The 19012-nt window shown below is 45.2% G+C and overlaps 1 protein-coding gene across 9 annotated transcripts in view; it reads left to right on the top strand.

Moving 5' to 3' along the window:
- DPF2 (double PHD fingers 2) overlaps window positions 1–19012 on the top strand; it is a 44290-nt gene that overhangs the window by 13415 nt on the left and 11863 nt on the right. For 3 of the 9 annotated variants that reach the window (XM_043519756.1, XM_043519755.1, XM_043519759.1), the window contains 5 exons: window positions 3042–3149; window positions 4643–4857; window positions 12052–12144; window positions 14803–14881; window positions 16338–16379. In XM_043519756.1, coding sequence (XP_043375691.1) covers window positions 3042–3149; window positions 4643–4857; window positions 12052–12144; window positions 14803–14881; window positions 16338–16379 — 537 coding nt within the window. The remainder of the gene's footprint in view (window positions 1–3041; window positions 3150–4642; window positions 4858–12051; window positions 12145–14802; window positions 14882–16337; window positions 16380–19012) is intronic. The other 6 variants (XM_038410584.2, XM_038410582.2, XM_038410585.2 and 3 more) reach the window with 3 other exon arrangements.

Here is a 19012-nt window from a genome sequence, read left to right as displayed (position 1 = left end):
TTGGCCAATGTACAGGGCAGAGGGGCATTGCTGGCACATGATGGCATATATCACATTGGTAGATGTGTAGGTGAACGAGCCTCTGATAGTATGGCTGATGTGATTAGGCCCTTCGATGGTGTCCCCTGAATAGATATATGGACACAGTTGGCAACAGGCTTTGTTGCAAGGATAGGTTCCTGGGTTAGTGGTTCTGTTGTGTGGTGTGTGGTTGCTGGTGAGTATTTGCTTCAGGTTGAGGGCCTGTCTCCCAAGATCTGTGAGAGTGTTGGGTCATCCTTCAGGATAGGTTGTAGATCCTTGATGATGCATTGAAGAGGTTTTAGTTGGGGGCTGAAGGTGATGGCTAATGGCGTTCTGTTATTTTCTTTGTTGGGCCTGTCCTGTAGTAGGTAACTTTTGGGTACTCTTCTGGCTCTGTATTTCCAACACACCTCTGAACAACATACTAACCCACAGAGACCTTCCTACCAAGACTGCAGAAAGAAGGATTCTGGGTGGACTCCTCCTGAAGGTCGAAACAACAGACCGGACTTCTACATAGAGTGCTTCCACCAATGTGCACGGGTTGAAATTGTGGAAAAGCAGCATCATTTGCCCCATAACCTCAGCTGTACAGAACACAATGCCATCCACAGCCTCAGAAACAACTCTGACATCATAATCAAAAAGGCTGACAAAGGAGGTGCTGTCATCATCATGAAAAGGTCGGAATATGAACAAGAGGCTGCTAGGCAGCTCTCCAACACCGCTTTCTACAAGCCATTACCCTCTGATCCCACTGAGGGTTACCAAAAGAAACTACACCATTTGCTCAAGAAACTCCCTGAAAAAGCACAAGAACAAATCTGCACAGACACACCCCTGGAACCCTGACCAAGGGTATTCTATCTGCTACCCAAGATCCATAAACCTGGAAATCCTGGACGCCCCATCATCTCAGGCATTGGCACCCTGACAGCAGGATTGTCTGGCTATGTGGACTCTCTCCTCAGGCCCTACGCTACCAGCACTCCCAGCTATCTTCGAGACACCACTGACTTCCTGAGGAAACTACAATCCATCGGTGATCTTCCTGAAAACACCTTCCTAGCCACTATGGATGTAGAAGCCTCTACACCAACATTCCACAGAAAGATGGACTTCAAGCCGTCAGGAACAGTATCCCCAATAATGTCACGGTAAACCTGGTGGCTGAACTTTGTGACCTTGTCCTCACCCACAACTATTTCACATTTTGGGACAATGTGTACCTTAAAATCAGCGGCACTGCGATGAGTACCCGCATGGCCCCACAGTATGCCAACATTTTTACGGCTGACTTAGAACGACACTTCCTCCCCTCTCGTCCCCTAATGCCCCTACTCTACTTGCGCTACATTGATGACATCTTCATCATCTGGACCCAGGGAAAAGAAGCCCTTGAGGAATTCCACCATGATTTCAACAATTTCCATCCCACCATCAACCTCAGCCTGGACCAGTTCATGCAAGAGATCCACTTCCTGGACACTACGGTGCTAATAAGCAATGGTCACATAAACACCACCCTATACCGGAAACCTACTGACCGCTATGCCTACCTACATGCCTCCAGCTTTCATCCAGACCACATCACATGATCCATTATCTGCAGCCAAGCTCTACAATACAACCGCATTTGCTCCAACCCCTCAGACAGAGACAAACACCTACAAGATCTATATCAAGCGTTCTTACAACTACAATGCCCACCTGCTGAAGTGAAGAAACAGATTGACAGAGCCAGAAGAGGACCCAGAAGTTACCTACTACAGGACAGGCCCAACAAAGAAAATAACAGAACGCCACTAGCCATCACCTTCAGCCCCCAACTAAAACCTCTTCAATGCATTATCAAGGATCTGCAACCTATCCTGAAGGACGACCCATCACTCTCACAGATCTTGGGACGCAGGCCAGTCCTTGCTTACAGACAGACCCCCTACCTGAAGCACATACTCACCAGCAGCTACACACCACACAACAGAACCACTAACCCAGGAACCTATCCTTGCAACAAAGCCCATTGCCACCTCTGTCCACATATCTATTCAGGGGACACCATCATAGGGCCTAATCACATCAGCCACACTATCAGAGGCTCGTTCACTACACATCTACCAATGTGATATATGCCATCATGTGCCAGCAATGCCCCTCTGCCATGTACGTTGGCCAACCTGGACAGTCTCTACGTAAAAGAGTAAGTGGACACACATCAGACGTCAAGAATTGTAACATTCAAAAACCAGTTGGAGAACACTTCAGTCTCTTTGGTCACTCGATTACAGACCTAAAAGTGGCAATTCTGCAACAAAAAAACTTCAAAAACAGACTCTAAGGAGAGACTGCTGAATTGGAATTAATTTGGAAATTGGATACAATTAACTTAGGCTTGAATAGAGACTGGGAGTGGATGGATCATTACACAAAGTAAAACTAAAACTATTTCCCTATGTTTATTCCCCCCCCACTGTTCCTCACACATTCTTGTAAATGGCCCACCTTGATTATCACTACGAATCGTCCGCTCCCCCTCCCCCCCTGCTCTCCTGCTGGTAATAGCTCACCTTACCTGATCACTCTCGTTACAGTGTGTATGGTAACGCCCATTGTTTCATGTTCTCTGTGTATATACATCTCCCCTCTGTATTTTCCACTGAATGCATCCGATGAAGTGAGCTGTAGCTCACGAAAGCTTATGCTCAAATAAATGTGTTAGTCTCTAAGATGCCACAAGTACTCCTTTTCTTTTTGCAGATACAGACTAACACGGTTGCTACTCTGAAATCTGTGGTGGTAGGAACTCTCTTGCTATATGATTGTGCCAAACACAATGGGGCCTTGATCTTGGTTGGGGTTTCTTGGTGCTACTGTAATACTAAGGGTCTTATCCTGAGGGGTGCTGGGGTTACCCACAGTCCCCATTGATTTTCAAAGGTAGTGCCTGTACTCATCACTTTGTGGCATCAATTTGTTCAGAGAATATCAGATTTCAGGCTTTCTTTTGTGTTTTAAAGGTTTAGCCTCTGGTCAGCTCTACTCCTACCCAGCTCGCCGTTGGCGGAAAAAACGCCGTGCTCACCCTCCGGAGGATCCGAGGCTTTCCTTCCCGTCCATCAAACCAGGTGACCCTTCCCCTCCCTCTGATCTCTGTTCGCAATGCAGTTATTAGGCTCTTCTCATGAGCTATTTCGCCTGAGGTTATTGCCTGTGATATTGGGGGAGTGGTCTCGGTGACCCAGGAGGTCCCTTCCAGTTCTGGGTTCATATGTTCCTCTCTCAGGTTGACGATGCAGCCTCACCCGTGTCAAGTCCATACTGTGCATAAACCATGGTCAGAAATAACCTCTTGGCACTAGTGAGCTCCATAAATGCCACAGTTACACCAGCTGGGATAGAAATCATCCATTGTTGGTATTGTATGAGTTGTGGCATTTGTGGCTGAGCTCAGCGTAGCGAGAACTTGAGCAGTCAACTGCTCGCTCTACTCACCTGAGCTGCTTCTGTGGGCAGCTGATTGGGGACCATGCAGGAGCAGGGAGGGAATGAATGTTTGAAGAAGCTGCCTGTTGCTTTATCTCACATGGACACCTTTTCAGTGGGGAATTGGAGTAGATCAGTGTTCTGCAGCTTTCCCCAGTTTTTTACCCCGTGGCTCTCTAGGCCCGTGTGGGAAGCATCAAGGTAGGATAAACATAGGAGAGATCCACTGTCCTTCGGGATGCAAGATACTAAGCATCTGGTCTTGGGGAAAATACCCCTCCCTAATAAATGTTGTTGCATAATTGTGTATTTTGGAAGGAGTACATCTTCCTTCAAAAGAAAAGGAGTACTTGTGGCACCTTAGAGACTAACAAATTTGAGCATAAGCTTTCGTGAGCTACAGCTCACTTTATCGGATGCATTCAGTGGAATGTACTGAATGCATCTGATGAAGTGAGCTGTAGCTCACGAAAGCTTATGCTCAAATAAATTTTAGTCTCTAAGGTGCCATAAGTACTTCTTTTTCTTTTTGCGGATACAGACTAACATGGCTGCTACTCTGAAACCTGTACATCTTCCTTAGGAACACCTGTTGATGGCCAGTATTGGAGAAAGGATACTAGTTTAGATGCGCTCATTGGTCTTATGTAGCATTGTGGGATAGGGGGTGGTGTATCAGGCTAGATGGGTCCATTGGTTTGATTCAGCATTACAGGGAGTGGAAGGGTAGTAGGCTAGATTGACCCATTGTTCTGATCCAGTGCAGTTGGATGGTGGAGATACTAGAGTAAGTGGTTCTCGGCATGGCAGGTAGATAGTGATACTGGACTAGAAGAACTGTAATGATATTTTCAGAGTTCCAGTGCAGTTCAAGGTCCCATCTGTGCTATGGAATCAAGTGTGTTGCAGGACTCAGTTGCAACATTCCTGATACGTGACATTATAACTCTGTCCCACTGTGTAGACAAGTCCTAATTACATCTCCAAATTGTGCTAATGCCTTGGATGTGTTTTCTCCCTTGCACACAATTAGTTGATTTGGTGGTATAGCTGTGACCTAGTAGCATGGAGAACCCACTTGACTTCTGCTTTTTTTTTTAGCTTTTGGCTATAGTTTTCTTTCCCCTTTCTACAGACACTGATCAGACCTTAAAGAAAGAGGGGCTGATCTCCCAGGATGGCAGCAGTCTGGAGGCTCTCCTAAGGACTGACCCCCTGGAGAAACGCAGCCTGCCAGACCCACGCAATGATGATGACAGCCTCAGCGAGTTCCCTGTCACCAACAGCCGTGCGCGGAAGGTACGGCAGAGAGGGGGCATTCTCCCCTATGTTGCAAGAGGGAGCTTCATGGTAAAACACAAATGTCTCACTGTTAAAGACAAACACAGCACACTTTTTCTCTCTCTCTTCTCTCTTGTTAGGCCCCTCTGACTGCTGTTTTTTGGTTAGGGTGTATGTCTGTCTGTCTGTCTGTCTTTTGGCGGGGGATGAAGGCCTGGATCTATGGAGGGAGCCACTGAGCGCTCAAAATTTTGAACCCCTGGTGGGAGCCTGCCATTGGGTGTGGGGAGCAGGAGGTAGCAGTGGCGGAGCAGGAAGCCAGGAGTGCAGTGAACTATTGGATTTGTTGTCTGGTGGTAGAAAAAGAAAAACTGTTTCATTTTATCCAGGCCTCATTTTGGCTTAATAGAGAGGATGCATGGGTAGCGCACTAGACGGGGATTTGGGAGACCTGGGTTCTGTTCCTGGCTCTGCCACTGACTCTGCTATATTAGAGCTAGCTACTATTATTACTATGAATCTATTGCTGCTGTTTCCCTGACTACCGGTGGAGGAGGGAAGTATTATAAGAGCATTGTGGACAAGTGAGTAGAGCACCGATCTGGGGTTCGGGAGGACTGGGTTCTGTTCCTGACTCTGAAACTGGCCTGCTGGGCAGCCTTGGGATCTGCTGATAAGCACTACAGAAGCACGAGGTCGTGGTGGTAATAATTCATCTGTGTTATTTTGCATTGGCCCAAAGTTTTAGCTTGCAGGTTCTCAGCCCCTAGCAACTGAAAAGAAAAGTGGGGTAAGGAAGGAGCTGACTTCAATTAAGCACATGATCATGATCAATATCCTGGACCGGTCTGACTTCCCCCTGGCCCCACTGCCTTTTGCCTCCTAAACACAAAGTTTCAGTACAGGGAACCCTGCAGTGATTTTTGCTTTGCTTTGGGATGTCTGCAGAGAAATAAATGTTCCCAGGAAATGGGAACAAGCAAGGAAATAACAAAGTACCCTCTAAAAATATACCTGTTTCAAAAATTTCCATTGTTTCCAATCAGGGTATTTGTGTAATCTGCAGCAAGAGTGGAGCTGTAATTTTAAGAGATCTGCAAAAGGAGAATAAGGACTGTGCTCATGTGGTTTGGTTTTTTGTTTTTCCCTGTGTTATGATGGAAAAAGAACCCTGAAAGTGATTATTTTTTTACATTACAAATTTGGGTGTGTATGTATTTACAGGGCCTTCATCATCATAGTATCGGTTTGCCCCAAAGAGCTTCACACTTAGGTAAACAGCAGCTCTGCTCTTCCTTGTTGGATACAAATAATCCATCTGACAGTTTAAATTCCCTTTAAGCTGCGTGGCTGCCTATTAAGCCCTGTGCAGAGGCTCAGGGCTGCAGTGGGGAGAGGCGGTCCCAGCGGGGAGAGGGCTGGGGGAGTACTCTCTCCCCACCGTAGCCCCTGGGCAGCCTGCACCCAAAACCACTCATCCCGGGCCCCACCCCAGAGCATGCACTCCAATCCTCTGCCCCAGCTCTGAGCCCCCTTCCATAACCCGAACCCTCATCCCTGGCCCCACCACATGAATTTTTTTGTGTACCAGTATGAAGATGTCACACAACACCTCCATATTGGTGCACATAACAATTCATTCTGCACATGGATATAAAAAATTAAAGGAGACACTGCAAACAGGGCTGCTGTCTACTTCATGATGTTACCATTTTTTATAACTGATAAAGAGCATGTTAAAAAGTAATTAGAGCTTTTAGTGATGCGTTGCCCAGGATGAAGAAATTGGAAACCACTTTCCATTCTGCCCCTGTTCTCCCTTTTATTACTTTTGGAGCCCAGGTTGGTGATTTTTGTTATTTTGTGTGTGTTGTCTCAAGCAGAATCCCTGTGACTGTGGTCACTACTTTACTTCACACCTATGGGCACAAATTCAATCTGCAACTGATTGCCGCAATCCTGACTAACGTGGCTGTGGTGCAACAGTAATTAATCCCATCTTTGTGGTAGCATGAGGATGTTCACTTGGTGCTTAAGTTGTTTCATCCTTGCAGCCTTACTTTATGGGGAGCCATGTGTACTCGGTTTTATATTTGTAGATACTTGTGCAGCCAGACTTGTTTGTTTCTTTTGAAGTGAGTTTTTTGACTTGGAGCTGGTGCATCTTGTGTGAATTCTTCAGCAGATAATACTTTGCCTTGATCCAAGTTTAAGGAAGCCCTTTATGAGAACAAGCCCTCACTATACCCATGTAAGTATAGGTAAGGGGTGGCTATGTTATAATAGTATCTAGCTCTTGCAAAGCACCATATTCACTCCTGGGCTCATGACAACTCACTGCAGCGCCCTCAGTCGGGTGCAGAAGACAAAAGGGCTTTATTTAACAATCGCCCCCTTCAGGCGGGGCATTATTTGCACTAGTCTTACTCAGTACCCAGAGGCAAGACAGGCAGCAAATCAAAACTGTAGTCCTGTGTCAAGATTATCTTTCTTCAGGGAGGTTCTGGCAGGCAGCCATCTCTAGTCAGTTCCTCGCCCCAGCCAGACTTCTCTTACAGAGTGAGAGCTTGGAGGTCTTTTCTCCATCCATCCTATCCAGCTCACAACAGAGCTGGGCTTTTCCCTTTTAACCCCTCCCTCTGAGCCTGACACCTGTTGCAGATATAGCAGAGGGGGCTGACTGAGCTGGCAGCAGCTCATTAACCTTTTTCTGGCAATGTGGGATTTGTGTGCCTCATTGCAAGCACCTGCCATCAGTAGATCACAAAATGGGGTACTTTTCATCCACCCCTCACATGCAGACATCTCTGTTATGGAATGCAGTGGCTGTTTACAAAAGTTTAGAGCAGGAGCAAAGAGCACTGTATCCAAATGAAACAGCAAGGGGATTAAGGGAGACAGAATGGAATTACCCTAGTTGGGATTTAGCCAGGATGTCACCCTTATTGTTGTAAAAGTTCCATGGGATCTGTAATGCCCCATAAGCAATAGGAATTTTATTTTCTTTGTCACCTGAAAAATGGTAGCTCTGTGCCTCCTTCTAGTATTCTGGAGGGCTTGGGGTCAGTAGCACTAAAGTGGAGGAATGCCCTCTGCTGAGTTGCCCACACCGTTCCTTTCACACAGCACTGCCCTGGTATCTTACTGAGGCACTGGGGTCAGCACTGACTTGAAGGAGGGCCCTCTACTGATTTGCCCTCACTACCCATTGTAGCACTTTGTGCTCACTGATGTGTCCCTCGTTGTATCAAATATAGTGTTTCTCTGCTTTAGAGCTCTACTATTCAGGTATTGCCCGATCTGATGTGCATTCGTTCACAGCGCAATATGGCTAGCCTACAAGAACCTTGGGGTTGGTCCTTCTGTTTGCCTCTGCGAAAAGGGAGTATTGGGTTCAAACCTTCCAATGTAGTCTGGGTTGATCGATACCACAGCTGTGGTATGATGCTGGGGTGTATGAGCTGGGGACATGCTTTGAATTACATTACACCAAAGTTCCTTTCTTCCTAATCTCTGCATCATCCCTCACCTCTTCAGGAGATGAGGCTACTAAGCCCTGTGTACTAGCCCATGCTCCCACTCACTGTATAACATGTTAAAAATAACAAAAGTAATATCTAGTTCTTCTATAGCATGTTTCATCAGTAGTATTTTACAGAGGAGGTAAGTACCATTATCCCCATTTTATAGTTAAGGAAATTGGGGCACAGAGTTGAAGGGACTTGCCCAAGATCACCCAGCAGGTCGGGGCAGAGCTGAGAATAGAACCCTAAGTCCTTGTCCAGTGCTCTATCCATTAGGTGGCTCTGACCAGAGTCCAGGGTTGCTTGTGAGCTGTAGCAGCATGTGTACGGCTCCTCTTTTTAGCTTGTGCAATCACTGCAATGCTGTTTAATTCTGCTGTCGTGGAAAGTTAATATCCTGGGAATCCTAGAGTCTCCCTCTGTAAAACATCAAATATTATCTTTTGTTAAAGATTTCTCCCCTTCCCCACCCTTACTGAAAATTAACTTTTGGCTTCTAGGAACTTTTTTCCCATAAGGAGGGTGAAATTTGCTGTAAAATGTAAATGAGGCCCTCAAAGCCACAGGGGGCTCTGCTCTTCGTCATCTCCTATTGAACTGCTGAATCTATATTAAATGCATTGGCCGACCTCCAGGAATGCCTCACATACCAGGGCCCTACAAGCCTAGTAAGGATTGGAGCTGAATGAAGAAAATGTCTTCAGCATGCATATTGTTCTTATCCTTTACCCCATCATCAGACTAATTTTTGTGGAAGGAGGGTTGCGGGTGGGAATTTTCCAGCTGAAAATTTTTCAGATTTACATGTGTAAAACTGCTTCCACCTCTGCCTGGGTATTTTCTTTTGCATAATTGTCTTGGTCATTCCTTTGTGATCCCGTGAGAGAGGGGATGGTTTAGTGCTTTGAATATCAGGTTAGCAATAACTTGGTTCCGTAACGATGCAATGCATTGCCATAAATGTTCCAGTTTCCTGGGTCTCGGTTACCAGGGCAAATTATAATGGTTACTACTAGTTATTATTTCGGTTGCTGTAGGCCAACTAAAAGCTTGGCCCCACTGCGATGCACTGAACAAATATACAGAGAAAGACAGTTCTTGCACTGAAGAGCTTAAACAGAGGCATCAAGAGGGGATGGGGCTTAGCCAAAGTCACACAGTAGGTCAGTGGAATAAGACCACAGATCTCCTGATTCCAGTGCTCTATGTTAACCAGCCTTAGAGGAAGATTGCTTGAAGTACATGTTAAAATCCCAGGAGGGTTGGCTCTGTTCTTTATCCTTCTCGGGCAGATAAATTGAGTTGTATACAGTTCATTGTGTGTAGGACCTTAAATTCCAAAATATTTTCTGGTCACAAAATATCCCGTGGCTCTTTCCATAAGAGTTGAGGTCTTTGGCTAAATTCCAATTCTCCCTCCTGGATTCCCAATGCACTTTCAGGCAGATGCATTCTTACTCTTGTCCTAAACTGTTTGGGTTGGTTAGTGTAAATTAGGAGTAACTCCAGATGAAATTGGTAGGCTAGTGTGAAACCAATGTCACAGTAAACCAAGGCAACTGCACTTCTGACTCCTTTGTGGTCTGGCTTAGGGCATCTCCATTCAGGTCTTGACCCATTACCTCTCATGGAACAGGAACCTGCATTCCTCTCCCTTCTTTCTGGAGATTTAAGCTACAATTTCCTCCTGAAACTCACTGTGATCACCATAGCAAGTTGGAGTTTAGTTCAGCTCTTGCTGTCCTGCTCATTCCCAGGAACAATGACAGAGTTTGACCAGCCATCCTTCATAAAGGAAGGTATTTATTCAGAACCAAAAACACTACAGAGAAAACATATCTTGAAAACCATAAATATCTTGCACCCATGCTGTTTTTCCAGGTGGTATTCATCTTCCAAATGGAGACCCTGGTAGGTTTCAAGGTCCCTCAAACCTTTTGTCAGGGTTTGTTCCTCTTGGGTCCAAGAGCTGATGTGAAACTATAATCAGTAAGAGTGACACCCCTTTCCTCCCCCCCCCCCCCAAAAAAAAGCATGCTGTCCGTCCATTCTGTACATTTCTCAGTTCTCTGTCTGCTGGTTCTCAGGAACCTGTCAAAACCAGTCTCTGCAGTTTCCCCCATGCTATGGGGATCTTTAGAGAGTTGCAGTAATTATCCCTTAATGTTACTAGTTTCTGATAGTTCATTTATGCTAAGTGACTTCACCAGAGTCACTGTACTGCTTGTCTTGTTTCAATAGAAAAGTTTAACCCCTTCAAACGTAGTAGGCAATTATATAATGTGAGAGGGGAAATTGAGTCATAGATTCTTTGATAAAAATAAATCAGAAGTTTCCCAGTTCTCCACAATCAGAATCTGTGTTCCATCGCAGAGACAGCCGCAACTTAGTGTTATGTGAAGCAATCCCCCTCCGTGCACCATATAGGGACAAAAGGTGCTAGAGAAATGTATTATCACGGGAACTTAAGTGTAAACAATGTTTTTCTTTCTAGGCGTTTATACAGCACTCTTTACTATGGTGTCTGTTATATATCCTTTGCATGGGACTGATTTCTTTTTTTTTTTTTTTTTTTTCCCCTTGTATCACAGCAGCATCTGGAGGCCTCATCAGGGCCCTGTTCTCCCAGGTGTTGTGCACATATTGTGTTAGGTAATGGGACAATCTCTATTTGAAAAGTTCTATATAGACAAGACAGGCAAAGTATTCGGTTGAAAGTGAGAAAGTATTATCCCCATTTTACTGGTAGGAAACTGAGGCACCAAGAGATTAAGGCCCCAATCTAACCAGTGCCTAACTTTAAGACCGTGAGTAGTCTCATTTAATTTGTTATGTAAATAGTGCCTAGGAGCCCATTGTGCCTGGGCCCTGTACAAACATAGAACAAAGAAATGTCCCCTGCCCCAATGAACTTAACGTCTGAGTGTAAAACCAGAGAAAACAGGTGGACACAACAAATGGACTAGGGAGCACAAGCAAACAATGAGATCATGATGGGCAGTGGTCACAGTAATCCATAATTAGCCACCATTACTTGTACTATGTTTGCTAGCATTAAGTACTTTGGGGATAGCAAAATCTGCTACACATTGTATCATCCCTACTTCCTCCATCCAAGCATGCATTAAAGGAGAAGGCAATCACTTTTGTGTGTCTTCCTCTAATGATGAGAATAGAGAATCTGCTCCATAGTAATTAATTTTTCTCTTTTACTCCCTTAGCAGGGCCTTTTTGTAGGACCTTTTCCAGTAGCTCCCTGTTTGGGATGAGCAGTGTTCCTTGGCACTGCAGTTCTCTCATCACTGAGTCTGTTCTGCAATAAGCTTCTTGGCTATGATGTTTTATGTGCCCCTGGATTAAATTCCTGCACTTTTAAAAAAAAATAAATCACTACTCGGTACTTAGTTAGCCACACATTAAAAGTTTCATGCAGAATTGGGGACTGAGAGACTCACCCAAGGTCCATAGTGGATCCAGGAGCTGAGGGCCAGGTCTCCTGAATCACAGCCTGTTTCTGTAACCACAAGACCAGCCTTCTCTTTGCTGTGGTTGGGAGTAAAATGTACCTGAAAATTCCCACCCCTTCATATATGCCACTTACTCCTCTGTGTGTGTTTGTAGCTTCTGGTGGACATCCCTCAGCCAAATTCTAACATCACTGTCCATTCTCCATTTCTTTCTTTCCCAAACCATGCCAAGTTTTTTTTCCCCCCTACAATAAACCCTCTCCCCTCTACAGCGGATCCTTGAACCCGATGACTTCCTGGATGATCTGGATGATGAAGACTATGAAGAGGATACACCAAAGCGACGAGGCAAGGGCAAAGCCAAGGTAATGCCAGCTAGATGAGTTATGGTGTTGTGGGTTGTCCTGGTTCTGTCTTGTTGGGCCCAGCCTAGTGACTGTGCTGAGTCTGCCCTATGAACTTCTCCTGAAGTCTGATATACCAATGCTCGCTGTAAAGGCCTGTCACCATTAACGTTTGTAATCATGTTGTAAACCATTTCCGATACTACGTATATCCACACCCAACACAGTTACAGAACACGTTGCCACAGTGTTAAGAAATAGGGCTGGGATTTCCAAAGAAGCCTAGGGGAACTCAGCTGAATTTCAGTGGGATTTGGGTACCTGGCTCTGCTTTGAAAACCCTAGCCTGGTTGCCTAGCCCTTCCCAAACCTCCCACTGTTTCACTACCACTGGTGCTAGCAATGCCAAGAGCCTGGATTAGACAGCATCATGTGCATTTTTGCCATCATGTCATCAGATAGGGTCTAGATCAGTGGTTCTCACACTTTTGTACTGGTGACCCCTTTCACATAGCAAGCCTCTGAGTGTGACCCCCTTATAAATTAAAAACACTTTTTTTTTAAAATATATTTAACACCATTATAAATGCTGGAGGCAAAGCAGGGTTTGGGGTGGAGGCTGACAGCTTGTGACCACCTGGGGGGTCCCGACCCCCAGTTTGAGAACCCTGGTCTAGATGATGCAGCAGCTGAAATGTCCATTGGAGTTGCACTGATGAAGGTGGGACATACATACTTCAGTCTCACAGTAGATCAGTCAGGAGAGCGCTGAAGCAATTGCTCAAATGCTGTTGCAATGTTGCCTGGAAAGAATTTAATTAGAACTCACCTGTGGGTTAGATGTTCTGGGTGATTACTACTGCTGGTTCATTTCTTTTTCAGTTCCATAGACTTTATGGCCAGAAGCAACCATTAGATCATCTAGTCTGATCTCCTATATAGCACAGGCTATTAAATTTCAGCCAACCAGTCACTCCTGCAGTGGCCACATTGACTTCAGTTAAACCAAAGCATTTGAGTCCTCAGGAAACTAAACTGTTGTGTGTTCCAGGAGAGAGGGAGGTACCACCAATGCTTAACGGTAGGGAATTAATTAGGTGAAACATGTCCAGATGATCCTGGTAGATGATTCATACCCCATGCTGCAGAGGAAGATGAAAACCTCCTGAAGTTCCTTCCAGTCTATCCTGGGGGAATATGCCTTCCCAACTCCAAATCTGGTGATCAGTTAGACCCTGAACATTTGGGGAAGACGCATCAGCCAGGTGTGAAAGACACAGGATCCTCTGAACCATCTCAGAGTGCCAGTCCACCCCAATGGGTGTCCTCCAGTGGCTGATCTCAGAGAAAGATGGAAGAAAACCAAAATAGATAATTATGTATCAGAGGGGGAAAAAAAATTCCTTCCTAACCCATGCAGGGCTGAAGCCCTGAAGCATGAGATTAGAGAATAGTCATTATTATATTATCACAGTCTCTGTCTCATGTTCAGAAAATGGGAAAATTTCTCAAGGGATAGTCAGACTCTGGTAGTTGGGCTGGATCAACTGGATAAATAACCACGTCTTAGTTCACTTTAATGCGGTTCTTTGAATTTCCTGAGAAAATCTGATTGTTTTAATCTGTGACCCACTTTGTGTTGGTCTCCAAGGCCAGTTCTTGCCTGGCATGTGATCTACTTGGATGTATAAATGGGGGAGTAGTGAGTAGGAGGGAGGTGATATTACCTCTATGTATGGCATTTGTGAGACCGATACTGGAATACTGTGTCCAGTTCTAGTGTCTACATTTTAAAAAGGATGTTGAAAAATTGGAGAGGGTGTAGAAAAGAGCCACAAAAATGACCTGATAGCTGGAAAACATGCATGGAGAGACTTAGGGTATGTCTAGGCTACAATTAAACACCTGTGGCTGGCCCAAGACAGGTGACTCAGACTTGTGGGGCTCAGGTGGTGGGCTGTAAAATTCCAGTGTAGGCGTTCAGGCTTGGGCTGGAGCTCTGGCTCTGGGACATACTCTTAGGAAGGTAGGAAGACTGGGTGTAGACGTTCCCTAAAAGGTCTGTGTAGCCTATCAAAAAGAAGATTTGAAAAGTGAATTGATTAGGGTGTATATGTCCTTTACAGGGAGAAAATCCCAGTTTACTAAAGGGGTCTTTAACCTAGTGGAGAAAGGTAGAACAAGAACCAATGGCTAGATGTTAAAGCCAGACAAATTCATATTAGAAATAAGGCACACGTTTTTCACAGTGAGAGTGGTTAGCTGTTGAACAAACTCTCAGGGGGAAGTGGGGGATTCTCCATCTCTTGGTGTCTGCAAATCCAGACTGGATACCTTTTTGGAAGAAGCTTTAGTGAAACCCATGGATTGAGCCCCGTAACTTGTGTAATTGGCCAGAATTCTTCAGCCTGAGTTACACAGCTCAAATTAGATGATCTAATGATCCATTCTGGCCTTAAAATCTATAAATTATCTCAGGCAAAGACCACTAAGGGGCGCTATTTGATTGACTTTATTCAAGCAGATTGGTTATTTTGTTAGCTTAACTACAGGCATGCAGGAGCCCCTTTGACTAGTCCCTTATGGACTGTCAGATAGTTTGGTGGCATAAGAATTACTAAATTCTAGAAGCAAATGTCTTGGCGTTGGCACTTTATTGATATGTGTTCTGGTCCCCAGGGTAAAGGCGTCAGTGGTGCTCGGAAGAAGCTGGATGCAGCCATATTAGAAGACCGAGATAAACCTTATGCCTGCGACAGTGAGTATGAAAAGCGCTTGTCTCCCTGTAGTCTATACTCTGGGACCAACCTGTCTCCAATGTATTTGCTTTTGGAGTGAGCAGTGAAGGGAGTAGTGTTCCTGTTTCCATTGGGGGCAGGATGGGATTTTTGCAGGGGTGTGATAGTCATTCAAAATGAAGGTGAATCTGAGAATATCTAGAGGACTTGTAAGTTCCCCCTTTCTTTGTTTTTACTGGAGCCGGGGCCCTAATCCAGATATGTCATTTCTGCTGGGTGCGGAGAATCCACAGTTTGTTTTTGTTTGTTTTTTTCCTGGAAGGACACATGCAATATCTGCCATTTGGGGCAGGTTCTCCCACTCCAGCAGAATCTTCACTAAGCAAGGAGGCCATTGCAGATGTCTGGACTGCATGAAATGGCTGGACACTCCGCTTGCGTTCTCGCAACACTTTAGCCTGCACCACAGGTGTGAGCAGCAATTCTGGCAGCAGTGCCAACTTGTTACTTTTTTGTTCGGCTGCAAGGAGCTATCAGAACTCCATATTAATATCCAGCCAGGGTCTCTGAATCTAATGGTGAGAATTGCCTCTTGATTGTGTGGGTATGGGTAGTGGGGAGAATCAACACGGAGGTCTCATTCCCACTAACCAGGATTCCTGTCTTTGATTTCTAGGTTCAATCTGTTTTATGGGCCTGGAAAAGCCCTACCCACCCTTCCCTATGCTATTCAATACATGACTCAGCTATCTGTTTGCTGCAGGGTTTGTGGAATCCAATTACTTTGTCCTCTCCCTCTTCTCAGACCTCGTAGTTCAGCTGGAGGGCAGGGATCAATTCTGTCCTACTGGAGATATAGTCGCTGCTCTCCTGATTGTTGTCCTAAAGACCTTTTGGTCCATGCTCTGGCCACGAAACACGGTTTTCATGCCACATTTGTGGTGTGGGAGAGCTAATTTTAGCACTAATGGGATTCAATTTCAGTAATTTTATTGGCAACAGAAAGGCATACTAGCCCTGCCGGGAATGAATGCATCAAGCGCGTGTCTAGGGCAAGTAAATGGGATTTCTATGACGTCCCTGTTGTGTGTTACTCCGTTTCTGATTTGGTAGCAGCCACTACGTCCCCCAAGAACTCGTCCCATGCTGCCCCTTGCAGAGTTCTATGCTGTTGTTTCCTTCCTTGCTGTCAGTGGGAATGCCACTGGAAAAGCTTAAGCAACCCAAGGGAGCAGCTATTCCTGCAGTTCTGAACTTTAAATTGGCAAAAGAATGTACAAAATCCTGAGTTTTTGCAGTTACTTCTCTCTCTCCTTCCTACAGTCCTGGTAGAATTGTCACCAGTTTTTTAAGAAAACTAAGCAGTATTTTTTCCTATTTTCTCCTTTTAAAATCACTCTGCTCTCTGTTGCTTGCCATGTGTGTGACCTATGGTGTTTTCACCTTTTTTCTCATTATTCTCTTTCTGTATTTCAGATAGTTACAAACAAAAGCATACCTTGAAACCTCCCGACCGAGGTAGTCCATTCTCTCTGTCTGCTTTTTTTATTTCCTCCTGACTTTGTTCTCCTGGAATGTTAGTTTTAAAACTCTCTGGAGTGGGGTCTCAATCCAGAGCACCAAGAAAAAAATCAAATTAAACCGACACCACAGTTAGCACAGATTGGCTCTCCTGTTGCCTGAGAGGCCATGGATTGAATGGGCCATGGAGTCTGAGCTTCCCCTTTCACTTTGGCCATGGTTTTCAAATGTGACTGGTAATCTTGTGTTGCCCAACCTGAGTGCCCTTATTAAAGGGACCTGATTTTCAGAACATTACACTAAGAAGGTTCATTGAGTCCAGTCCCTGCTATCTCAGGCAGCCCTGTCATGTTAGCCTGATCATAAACTTATCAAGTTCCCTTGTCAGACTAGTTGTTTTTTCAGAGGCTGGGCCCACGCACGTGCTGAAAATCAGGCCCCTCAGAGATGTCTCAAACAGGGTATCCAAAATTGCTAGTTGCTTTTGAAAATCTTCCTTCTTGCCCACAGTGCGGGGAGAAATTTGCCCAGCTGTTCCTGGTGCTGTGGATGCAAAGAGGCCTCACTGTCTTGGGATGTCAATCTGGCCCTTTTCGCCAGCAGTAAATTCATGTGATAAATCAAACCCACTCTGGAATGGCTGAGGCATGACTCTTTTCCTTCAAGGAATGCCAAAGTATATTGCTACTGGAATAGGCATTGTGCTTTTACTCTGTCAGAACCTGGCCATGTCAGACTCTGGATGAGGGTCAAAGGTTATCAACTGCCATTGAGATTTTGGCTCAAATATATGTACTTTAAAAAGGCATGATTTCTCTCCCTCTGTGATGCTGCTGGCTAGGCCTCCTCTGAAACGTAAGGACCATCTTTATACTAGGGGTTCTGGGTTATCACAGAGGATGCCTTTTGAGAAATGGAGATGTTATGGGTCCCTTAAAACTGCAAGATGTTTGAATGAATGACATCATGTGGGGTGTTGACTATTGTCCTCAGAATTCTGAAGGGGGTGGGATGGCTTGAACTGGTCCCTGTTGGCTGCTGTAGCAATGCCTCCTGGCCTGGCAAGGACACCAGTGACACATGCCCAGCTGGTAAATGATGGTGTAATAAGAGTCAAATTGGTTTTTCCTTATGTTGCAATTCCGCCTCTTAGCTTAGACTTATGGTGGCTTTTTTGACTCACTGGACTCCTGTGCCTCCTAGCTAATATGCTACCCCATCTCGCTTAAGCTGCACCTGCACGGCTCTGCCAAATGCTTCCCTTTTCTTCCTCAGCTGGGATTAGATATTAATGCAACACCAGGTCCAAAAGGCTCCTGGGCAAGCCAGTGCATTGGCTGGGGCTCTGGAATTTGCAGGCTCTGTTAAATATTTGATGAGCAAAGTTATAGGTCTGCAATTTTCTGTAACAGTGCATACTTCAGTAACCTCATTAAACTCCTCACATGGGGCCTGATCACCCATCATTTGTTACACAGCATCTGTAGTGAAGAGAAATTCAGCGTATAGGCTTTCCTACCCACCCCCAGCCATTCTGCTGCCTCTGTTCTCTGTGATGCAACAATATTGTCTGGTTACAGCCAGGGCCTGAGAGTCCGAACCCCCAGGGCTCTAGTCCTACCTCCAGGAGGGGTGAGTGGTGGTCTAGTGGGGAGGGAAGGAGAGGAGGAGTCAGGCTTCCTAGCTGTAGGAGGGGAGTGGGATATAGTGATTAGAACAAAGTGGAGGTGGAAGTAAGAACTCCTGAGTTCTGCTTCAGACACTGCCTCGGAGACTCTGGATGATCTTGGCAAGGGTCTTAATTTCTGTTATCTATAAAGTGGTGGATAAATACCCCCTTTGTCAAGTGCTTTGTGGACTTTGAATGAAATACGCAGAATAAGAATAGACATTTTAATTCTCATTGACATGACTATTAAATACATATAATGTGGTATTGCCTAGACTAGAGGCCAGCCATCGAGAAGCTAACCATAACCCTGGCTTTCCCAATGACTGTTCAGAGTCCAATTTCATTCCATCTAAGCCAGTGTGTGCAAGATCCCTGCTACAGCAGAAGTATCCAGAGAACAGTGCTGCTGGAGGAGCTAGCCAGGCCTGGTTTGTACTTGTGTTTACACAGAGCTAAGAGAGCAATAATTCCCTTTGGCAAATGGGCATTTCAGTCGCTATGTAAATTGGCTGTGGCTTAAAGTGGTTTTAGAGAGATTTGTCTTTTTTCCCCTTTCCCTGAGGATCCAAGTCTTCAGTTAAATAACCAAGAGGCTTGGTCTTTCTCTTGTCCCCAGCTTTGCTTTTCTGGGCAAATCTTGGCAAGCCCCAATTAATCCATCCCTCTCCAAGACCCAGTTTAAGCTTCATCGCTTTTCCCTCAATCCTCCCTGCCTCTCTCCTCGTTATCCAGCCAGGACTCTATTCCCACCCACTAGTAAGCATGGGTAATAGGGATTTTAAGTAAAGTTATCCAAAGCAACAAAGTGACTTAGGAGCCTAAGGCATGGCCCGCCCTGAAATGTATTTCTGGCCTACCTATGTCAATTAGAAGTGACCCGTAACCGACAAGCTGTTCCGGTAAAATCCTTAGTGTAGATATACTATACCAGCAAAAAAAATCCTAGCTTATTTCGTTC

Source organism: Dermochelys coriacea, chromosome 7 (genome assembly GCF_009764565.3).
Source record: "Dermochelys coriacea isolate rDerCor1 chromosome 7, rDerCor1.pri.v4, whole genome shotgun sequence".
NCBI lineage: Eukaryota > Metazoa > Chordata > Testudines > Dermochelyidae > Dermochelys > Dermochelys coriacea.
This window is presented reverse-complemented; position numbering and strand designations above follow the sequence as displayed.